At 36.1% G+C, this 10,675-nt stretch overlaps 1 protein-coding gene across 1 annotated transcript; it reads right to left on the bottom strand.

Moving 5' to 3' along the window:
• Positions 1-4,474: 4,474 nt before the first annotated feature.
• LOC129754755 (protein artichoke-like) lies at positions 4,475-8,684 on the bottom strand. Its single transcript, XM_055750968.1, has 2 exons — positions 8,556-8,684; positions 4,475-8,481 (listed from the first exon to the last, which is right to left on the bottom strand). The coding sequence occupies exons 1-2, from the start codon at positions 8,570-8,572 to the stop codon at positions 5,559-5,561; spliced, it is 2,940 nt and encodes a 979-aa protein (XP_055606943.1). The 5' UTR covers positions 8,573-8,684; the 3' UTR covers positions 4,475-5,558.
• Between the last annotated feature and the right edge of the window lie 1,991 nt (positions 8,685-10,675).

The following is a 10,675-nucleotide window of genomic DNA, read 5'->3' as shown; positions in this document are numbered from 1 at the left end:
CAAAAAAGTTTTATTGAAATTCACTAAATAAGAAAGTAAGATTTTGAACCTTCGCACTGGTCGGTAGATTGATGAGAGAAATTTGAGGTTTGAAAGTTTTTTCTTCTTTTTTTATTCAGTCTTCCTACCCCAGAGACTTGGCCGTTTGCTTCGTGCCCAATACGTAAAAATCGATAAAGAACGGTAAATGTTTTCTTAGATTTCATTCATGTTGTTGTGTTGGTTCTCTTCATAAAACTTTGCTTATGTTACAGATTGGCCTACAGAGCTTCAAGTGGTTTCCACGTCATTTCGGAACATCCCCCAGATATCACCGAATTAATCAAAGGAGAAGGGCATGTATTTGTTAACGCAATGCAGGAGGATTTAGCGGCCTGCGGGCTCGGAAGAACGCGAAGAAGGTGACCGTGAGGAAGCAGGAGTATTTGTCACATCCACCAAAAACCGTAAAACCCGAAATACATATATGGTTTTTGAAATTGTATGCATTATCTGATCCAAAATCAGATTATGATTACAATCACTTCGAGTTCCACGGTCGCTGGTGTGGCTTATACAAAACTTCATATCTTGGGCATAAACCAGTCAAACGATCTGAATCTTTGGGCATTGGTGAGCGCATTCTTAAGCTTCAAATTGATATTCGTTATGAAAAAATCGATCAATTTCCAAGTGAGACATAGCAATTATTTCATGAAACGCATCTGCTTGCGTGTTAAAAAAAAAGTGCCTCCCTCGACTGTTGAAGCCTCTAACCTATATTTTTAATCAGTCCATTGGACTGCAGCAATTTCCTGCCATGTGGAAAAAATCTTTTATGAGCCCAATCTTCAAAAAAAGGTGATAAGCAAGAGGTGCGCAATTACCGAGGCGTCACATCGCTAGCTGCCTGCATTACTGCTACATTCGATTCAGTTAATCACGTTATTCTGCTTCAAAAGTTGCAAACGTTTGGGATTCTCCGAAAGACTATGTGCATGGATCGGAAGCTACCTAACTAATCGTCGTCTAGCCGTTAAAATTGGATCATCAGAATCTGTAGATTTCATCCCAACTTCAGGGGTACCACAAGGTAGTAACTCGGGCCCGCTATTGTTCACACTATTCTGGAACGACATAAATTTGCTGCTTGTTGGATGCGGAGTACTCCTGTACGCAGACGATTTGAAAATTTTTCTGGTCATAATCAGTTTATCCGATTGTCATATATTACAGCAATTTATCGATACCGTAGTAAATTGGTGCGCTGGAAACCTACTAGTTTTGAGCATTTCTAAGTGCTGTATCATAACATTCGGACGGAAGAAAAATCCTTTCATGTACGACTATAACATACAAGGCGAAGTTTTAGAACGTGTAAATCAAATAAAGGACCTGGGCATTGTTTTGGATAGTCTCCTGACTTTTAAGCGTCATTACTGTGTCACACTTGAAAAGGCCAACCGAATGCTGGGATTTATCATACGTTTGAGTAAAGAATTTACAGATCCTATCTGCTCACGAGCTCTGTACTGCTGTCTGGTGCGTGCAATTTTAGAATCTGCAAACCTGGTGTGTTGGCCTTATGAGGCTGTATGGGTAGCGCGTTTTGAAGCGATTCAACGTAAATTCGTCCGTTATGCTCTTCGTGAGCTGCCTTGGGAGAACCCTTTAAACCTGCCGCCGTATGCACAACGTTGTGCTCTGCTTGGGCTTCAGACGCTGTCAAATCGTCATACCATCGGTCAATCACTGTTCGTGGCAAAGATTCTTCGCAATGAAATCGATTGTTCCTGGATATATTCTCGTTGCAATATATATGCACCAGAAAGAGCTCTCCGACATTGTGACTGGCTTTCACTGGAAACAAGAAGTACGCGCTATGGCAACAACGACCCCTTACGTTCCGCAAAAATAAGCTTCTTACGCTACTACGCTCTGTTTGATTTTAATGTCTCAACTGCAACCTTTAAACGCCTGATTGAATGTAACCTTCGTGATCAAATGAGAAACAATCAATAGTGACTAAATTTACGATTTCTGTAAACTTAGTATTAAGATAATCATTAAGACAACTATATCAGATGATTACTTTTTATAAACAATAAACAATAAACAATCTTCTTCTTGGGATATATGTAGAAGCGGCAAAACAGATCGCGTCCTTTTATCTTTTCACCTGTAAACAGTCCCTTCAAAGTGTTGGAGAACCTTTTAGTTCATTTTACTAAATTTAATGACTTAAAATTTCATGTTGCTAAGACATATGAAAATCATTACTGGGTAATTTATTAATTTACATAGTATTCCGTCTCACGACATAACTTGGTGAACATAAATCCTAAAACTCACTCGGTCCATGGCAACCATTCTCCAATTTCTCGGACACCCGCTCCACCTTGTCTAACCACCTCGCTCGTTGCCGCCGGCTCATCTCGTTACTACCGGATTGGCAGCAAATACCTGTTTTGCAGGACAGTCGTCCGACATTCTCGCAACATGTCCTGCCCAGCGTATCCGGCCAGCCTTGACCACCTTCTGGATACTGGGTTTGCCGTTGAGTCGCGCGAGCTCGTGGTTCATCCTTCGCCTCCACACTACGTTCTCCTGCACGCCGTCAAAGATGGTTCTTAACACTCGTCGCTCGAATACTCCGAATTACTGGGTAAATAGGATCAAACAACACTCCACCCAGAAGGTGCCTGTGAATTTCGATGGCAGATTTGAATTTCTGTGAAGGCCAGATTTCTTCGAGAAAAACTACAACAAATGACAACGCTTACTTCACTTGGATGTAAACAACTGTACGCAGCCAAAACACGGTTTTTAAAAAGAACGTTTATTTTCTAGTGTATTTATAATTAATTATTATTAGTTATTAATATTATTATTAGTATTCATTTATAATTAATTATTATCAGTATTCTGCATGGTTAAATAATCACTTTCCTTAAGGTGGCCACTATGTCCTTATCTCCCCTATAGTAAATTTTATTACTACTGTTTGTACAGTTCTATAATCATATTGACAATTATAAAAGTAGAGGAAAAAATAAATAAACTACCTTCTGGGACGAGCTGATAGTTGAAATTGCCGACACTTTGGAGTAATCACATCAAAACAAAACAAAAGCATGAAAACATATTGTTTGCTCAGACTATCGCTGATGCGATTTCGGATAGACGATTGAAAACTCATCTTATCTTGTGGACGAATAAAATAAAAGAGAACATTTATTTTACATGCATCAAACATTACAGTTTTTCGCGCCCAAAATAACAATGAATTTTGAATAAAGTCTATAAACTGGCAACACTCAGCAAACCACTGATAAACAAAAAATTGAAGGGGCTAACTTGACGTAGAGCTTACAGTGACCATCTTCGATGAGATCGATCACATATGGATGCTTAGTTCTTCGAAGATGCGTTAAACCTCGTCCACACTCGGCAGCCTGAAATGCGTTCCCGGTTGCTGAGACTTGTTTAAAGTTTATGTTTACATCTTGGTTACAGTAGGTCTCCCATACTTGACGGGAGACTTGAGACATGCATTTCATCGTCTAGTTCTAAATGTAAACATAAACAAGTCTTAGCAACCGAAATCGCAACTCAAGCTGCCGAATGTGGACGACTTTACAATTTAGATACCTCGAAGTTTTGCAATACTGTCGGCATAAAAGGTAGCTTTTCGTAATATTATGACATATTATCTACTCGAAGAAGTAAGCTACTTACCTGTATTCTAACGCACGATGCCTCGCTATTGTTGAAATCAAACAGGCTTCATTTTCGCTTTGAGTTAAAAGACTGTAGGCGCATGAACCAAACATTGATTTTATTGCTACTCACACTAAACAATCAAAAATTTCAAATTTCATTTTATTCTTATTAGGGCTGTCCCAACGGTAGATGCAAAACACGGTTTTCGACCACGCTAAAACATTTCGGCTGGCACCGGTGTCGTATATTGCTGTTTTAGCACAGTTATCGATTTCGAGATTCCCAACAGTTATACGCCTTTGTTCCAAATTCATGCAAATTTGGAACAGGATTTCAAAATATACGACAGACCGATTTAGTTCACGGTGAGAAAATTTTAGCCAACAATGATTTCTTTCACACATGTTTGGGTAACATTGGGTGTGATAATAGTTTGTTTTTGAGATATTATTTGAATGTTTTTTTTCGCTTCAACCAGCCTATACGTAACATTAATCGAGAATAGATGTTAATAAATACCATATCAAGTATACACTGGATTCTTTTTTTAAACGATCTTATTTTACACGGTTTTATTTTGAACGACTTTTTTTAAACGATTTTCTCGAAATAAGACGATTTTTAAACATTTTAAAAACAGGTACTACACATTCCCGCTTTTTGTCCGAACCACTCTTGGGTGGTAAATGGATTCGAACGTTGCTTCCCGACGGAAACATTTGCCGGAATGGCCACTTAGAGACTCTGCGGAACTTCCGGAACAACCGTGGCTTAAAACCCAAAACAGAGCAATTCGAAACAAATCTTTGAGCTTCCCGGTTTCACTCAAATCATTTCAGAATGGTCTACCTGGTTGGAAATGATCGATTTACAGTCCAAGTTGGCCGCTTTACTCAAAATGAGCGATGAATTTTGCCCGGGTGTTTCGAACTTTTTTTACACGATTTCTTTTTTTGCACGAACACAACAATCGTTTAAAAAAAGAATCCAGTGTAAATGTCATAAATGTATAGATGTCACATTATTCTCGATTTAATATAATTAAATAAAAAGCTTTTCATTTGGGCTCGACGAATTTGTGAATTTAGTCGGCGTTCTAAAATTTGAAAAAAAAAAATAAACGAAAAGAAAATTTTAGTACTTTTTCGATGAGGTAAAATAAATGTTTATTGTTTGTTCTACAATTTTTGTTTTATTTGACATATTGAGAGATTTTTAGTTTCGTATAGATTGCTCGGAGTTTTCGTCAATATCAGCATATTTTTCTGTATCCATACATAAATTTACAAAGTGAAACAAGTTTTTGTCAAACAAATATGTCGTCAAATCAAAGGAAAATTTCCTTTGACTTTGGGATAAACATTTCTCATTTCCTTTATCAATGTCAGCAATAACTTGAAAAAAATATTGCTTTTTCATTTCATTTTAACAAAACCTCATTCCATAGATTCAAAGCAATTTGACTGAATTAATTGAAGTATTATTTCAATTGACCTTTTTTCCTCGTTGTGTAGTTATTTTTGCTTTTAAATTAATGAAATCCTGGTAGAATAGTTGAAATCATTGTTCTGTCAAAAAGAATATTCGTAGAATTAATTTTAAGACAATTAACCGTGAAACTCAAAACTTATGCATTTTTTATTATAAAATGGGTTTTTTCTTCTCAGTTAATGAGTGTCTGCAATGAAAGTGATTCCGTTTTAAATTTTCTCTTACACCGGTGGGGAGTGGGTGCTTTAGTCGATTCTAAAATTTCAAATTTTGCTAAAACTGGTATACTTAAAACCAATATTTACGCCTGAACCGTTGCAGGTGCCCTTAGAACTCATAAACCATTTTAATAACTTTTATAAAATCTAATCACTTTCAAATGATTTACGATCTAGTTTGAAGAATTGTTCTACAAGATGATCTGAATCATCCGTTTTCAAGACTCTCAAACGGAGCATTTCCTGGGCCATAACTTGGTAGGTTTGATTAGACAGCTTCGTTCCCGAGATGTTTAGCCTGGAGAGTTTGGGTAGTTTCGAGAAAAATCCGGGTGACAAGTCCTGACCAAAATTGTGATAGCTCATGTCCAAAGCCTCCAAGCGCGAAGGAGTGGATCCGAGTTGTAGGCGCGGGAAGTATCCCGATCCGGATATGTTCAAAAAGAACAAATTTTGCATTTCAACTAGGTGGTCCATAAAAAGTTGTTGCTCGGGGTTGTTGGAGACGTCCAGAGTTTGCAGGTTAGGGAAGTGCATTATTGTTGAATTCCATGATCCTATGTTGTTGTTCTTTAGAATTAAAGCTTGTAACGATAGCTTTCTGTTTTTATCGAAATCAATACTTTCGATTCTGTTGAAAGAGGCATCCAAAAGGTATATTTCTTCAGTGATGGTTATGCGTTTCAAGTAGTTGTTCGATACTTCCAGTACTCGGAGACGTGCATTATTTTTGTAAAACTCGGATGGCAAATATGAAATACTATTAAATGACAAATCAAGGTTCCGAAGAGAAGCAACTTTAAAATCTGCAGTTATTTGACTGAAACGATTCTTTGCTAAGGACAACGTTTCTAAGTTCTTCGAGTTTTTGAAGAAATCATGAGGTATAGTGGTCAATTTGTTACTTTCAAAAGAGAGAAATTTTATATTTCTAGAACTTTCAAACCACTCGGAGTGCACTTGGGAAAGTTCATTGTAAGATAAGTCAACTAATGACAAATTTTTAAGTGTTTTGAAAAAAGTTAAAGGAATAGATGTAATGTTATTTCCAGCTAAGCTCAAATGTTCAAGGGCATGTGAGCCTTTTAAAAGATTTCTATCCAGATTCTTGATTCCCGAATTTGTAATACTCAATTCGTGAAGTATTCCAAGCCTGGATAAGAGAGATAAATCCAGCGTACCTGAATCCATTTTATCAATAATAAGATTTTCAAGATTTTCAGGGAAAACCAACGGCATTCCTGAAACCGAAGATAATTTTATTGATTTCAATTTGGATAGTGGTACATTCAACAATTCGTTTGAACTTATGGTGACCTTTTCCATTTCTATAATTTCCAAATTTGTACATTGAAGCAAAATATTAGAACTGAAATCCGTTATGTTTGAAACTTTCAGATATTTTAAATATGCCAAATTAGACAAAAGACGTTCCTTCAATTTCATGGAGTTATAACCTGAGATAATCAAGTGCTCAACTTCTTTTGTGTTTTTGAACGAATCTTCGTGGAGTGATTGGATATTGTTTCCATTGAGATCTAGAAAAATCAAATGCGGCTGGTTAACAAGTGTTGATGAGTCTATGGTTGTCAACTTGTTCTTTGATAAACTTAAGTATTTCAATTGGATGCCATCAAACACATGTGGGTCTATTTCTTCCAGCTGATTGTTTTCCAAAAACAAGTAATTAATTGCTGAGCCATAAAACGCACCAGTTTCGATCGATGAAATCAGATTGTTTGAAAGTTCTAGCGAGTGTAATTGCTCCAGGCCAGCGAAAGTATTTGATCGGATCGTGTGCAACAAATTATTCTTGAGGGTGATGTAATTGATCACTGGATTCGAAGTGAACTGAATTATCGAAATCTCCGTAAGCTTGTTGTGATCCAAATAAAGTTCCGTTAATTGCGGTAAACTTGCTAAGCAATCATCTTCCAAGATTTCTATTTCGTTCCCATAAAGTGAAACCGTTGTCAAGTTTGGAGCCTCCTGAAACACGCTCGAGTTGATAAATTTGATACGATTATTTTGTAAAGCTACAATAGGTCCTATTCGACTTAAAACTCCTGATGGCACTTCAACAATAGCATTTCTATCCATATTCAGTGAAATATTTCCAGCATGGCTTTCCAACAAATTGAAAGGTATGTGTTTTAGAAAATTTCCTGAGAGCTCAATAGTGTCTATTTTTATCAAATTTTGAAACGCGGATGAATCAACGTGCTGTAGAAAATTATCTTTCAAAGATATGAATTCCAACTCTTTCAAATCATCAAAAACTCCAACCGCAATTGACCTAAGAAAGTTTGAAGATAAAGAAAGCCACTTCAGATTTGTGAGCCCGTGAAGCACTCCTGCATTAATTTTCTCCAATAAGTTACCGGATAAATTGAGTTTTTCTAATTTTTTCAGATTTCGAAAATAATAATATTTCAACTCTCGAAGATTGTTATCACCAATATTCAAATCTCTCAAATTTTCCAACAGTCTAAAGACGCCTTCCTTCAGTTCCTTGATTTTGTTGCCACGCAAATTAAGCTCCAAAAGTTCTCTCGGAATACGAAACATTTCTAGAGGTATATCACTTATAGCGTTATCACTTAGTATAAGTCCTTTTATCTCGGGACAGTGTTCCAATAAATTGACATGTATCATTTTCAAATTGTTATCACTGACATCCAGCTCTTCCAGACTGATTGTATCCTCTAGCATTGTTCGTGGTAGAGCATTCAAATAATTCATGGATATATCGAGAGACTTGAGGCTTCTCATATCAAGGAACGCTCCTTCGACAATTTCTCTTACTCCTGTGTCACTTAAATCGATGGAATGAAGCTCTTTGAGGTTACGTAACATATCACTCGTAACAGCGATTATGGAGGATCCATCAAATTTAACATTGGTGACATTCGATGAGGGCGGAAGCTGCAACCGAATCGAGATTCCCCTTTGGATGTTAACATCTTTATACCGACACACCATGTCTTCGTCTTGAACACATTGTATCACATTTTCACCAACAATCGTAGAAGCCTTTGCAAAAAGGGCAACGTTTAGCACAACCAGGAATCTGTATCAGAGTAGAAAGCAATATAAACGATTTATTGAAAGAATCATTTGCAAATGATCACAATCAGAACTCACAGAACTAGAAAACGCATCACGAATAACAAAAAAATGCGAATCGAACGGTCTTTTATAGCAGAATAATTTCTAGGTTCTATTTATAAATAAATCCGTGTTGTAGCGTGATTGTGCGCAGAGTTATTTCCTCAGAATCCTCTTATCAACCATTGTTTAGCATAAATAAGCAAACTTATTTATACAATACCAAGAAGCAGATAGGTTTAATTTTTAAACTATTTGACTATGGAAGAGAAAAAAATGTATAACAAAATATAAAAATGATAATTTATTACAGTACGCGTTCACTTGTTGAGACACTCTCTATAAATCTACTGCATTTCGTTAGGTTTAAGAAGCCCGTCATTTTGACGGGTTTAGATTTTCGTTTGACAAATTAAAAAAAAGACATGAGTTTCTAGGACAAATATATTCAACTGTCAATTCCTATTCAAACAAGACAAACATTCTCTAGTACATAGTTTTTTTGATGCATTTCTATATTTGATACCTATATCCATCTTTGCACCCGCCTGTCATTTTGACGGGTTCGAACTATTGATACACCATGGAGCATCGCTTCATCGTTTCTAAATTACAAAACATGTACAGTACCGTTCATAATTGTTTATAAACTGGAAGCACGTGCACTGTCACTTCGAATTTGAACTTCCATAACTTTTTACTCTGATGATATTTTTTGTAAAGTTTTGTTGCGTTAGATAGATCAACTATCACACTACTGTATCACAAAATTTGAGTTTTCTGGAGTTTGTGTGGCCTGAGAAACAGTAATTCTACGAAAATCGGACTTTTCTCATTCAAACTGCAATATCTCTGAAACGCGCTACATTTTTCATTGAAATTTTGCAGAGTGGTTGTTGAAATATAAAGCTAGCATATCTAAAGTTTTCGAAAAGCTCTATCGATGAGATCAAAAGTTACGCGAGATGCAATATTTCAGGCATGAACCTGCGATTTCTATAGAATTTTGGACGATTCATGAGAACAATATCGTTTCCTCCACCAATCAGACAAAAAATGTCTGGCAAAAGCAATGAAGAAAAGAAAAAATGGAATCAATGATCCATTTTTGTTTTGAAATCAAAATCTCGCGATATTGTTTTGATTTTTTGGTTGAAATAGATTTACTGGTTGTTAAACATAAAATAGGATTTTGCTATGGAAACATTCGTCCAAAATTCTATACAAATCGCATTTCTAGGTTCATGCCTGAAATTTTGTGCCTCGAGTAACTTTCGATCCCATCGATAGAACTTTTCAAAAACTTTAGACATGCTTACTTAATATTTCAACAATCACTTTGCCAAGTTTCAATAAAAAATTTAGCGTAGTTTCTGAGATATTGCAGTTTGAATGAGAAAAGTCGAAAAAGTCCGATTTTCGTAGAATTATTGTTTCTCAGGTCACACAAACTCCAGAAAACTCAGACTTTGTGATATAATAGTGTGATCACAGATAAACAGACGAGACACTCAGAAGAAAATTCATAAGAATTTTTGCAAGAGTTTACATTGCCATCTAGTGTCGGTATTGCCTACTAATCAGCTATTTATAATAGAAACTGATCCAGGTAGCCTAGGATATTGTGATGTTACCAAAAACAGTAAACAAATATTTTTTGCACTTGTGCCAAGATATGCTTCTCAATTTATTTGTATTAAGCGTGATCCAGACAGCTTTAATCATTGGAGATCAAGGAACAAGAAATCTAACCCAACTGTTTTGAAGAAAATGTTTGAATTTGGACTTATTGCCATTCACGATTTTTGTGGAGTTTGGAAGTGTCCTAGTTGAGGCCGAAATAATACAGAGATTCCTGAAACTTAACGATAGTAGCTAAACAGAGGATGAAACTCAAAGCTAAGTTTCTGAAATCGGATTATATTGTCACTGCATCAATGCTTCGTAAGTTTATTTAAAATAATTTATTTTACAATTTTATATTGCAGGAGCAAATTTGGAAAATACAAAAATTTAACCGTTGACTAGCAGCAATTCTTGTGATCCTGTAGGAACATTTCCAAGGCGGGATCGAAGCTGTACACAACAGAAACTAACGAGTCTGATTAGAAATATATTTTGGTGAAAGTTGTCTAATCAATTATAAAGTTTCTCGG

This window comes from Uranotaenia lowii, chromosome 3, assembly GCF_029784155.1.
Source record: "Uranotaenia lowii strain MFRU-FL chromosome 3, ASM2978415v1, whole genome shotgun sequence".
In the NCBI taxonomy this organism is placed as follows: Eukaryota; Metazoa; Arthropoda; class Insecta; order Diptera; family Culicidae; genus Uranotaenia; species Uranotaenia lowii.
The sequence above is the reverse complement of the archived record's forward strand: the minus strand, read 5'-3'. Positions and strand labels throughout refer to the sequence as shown.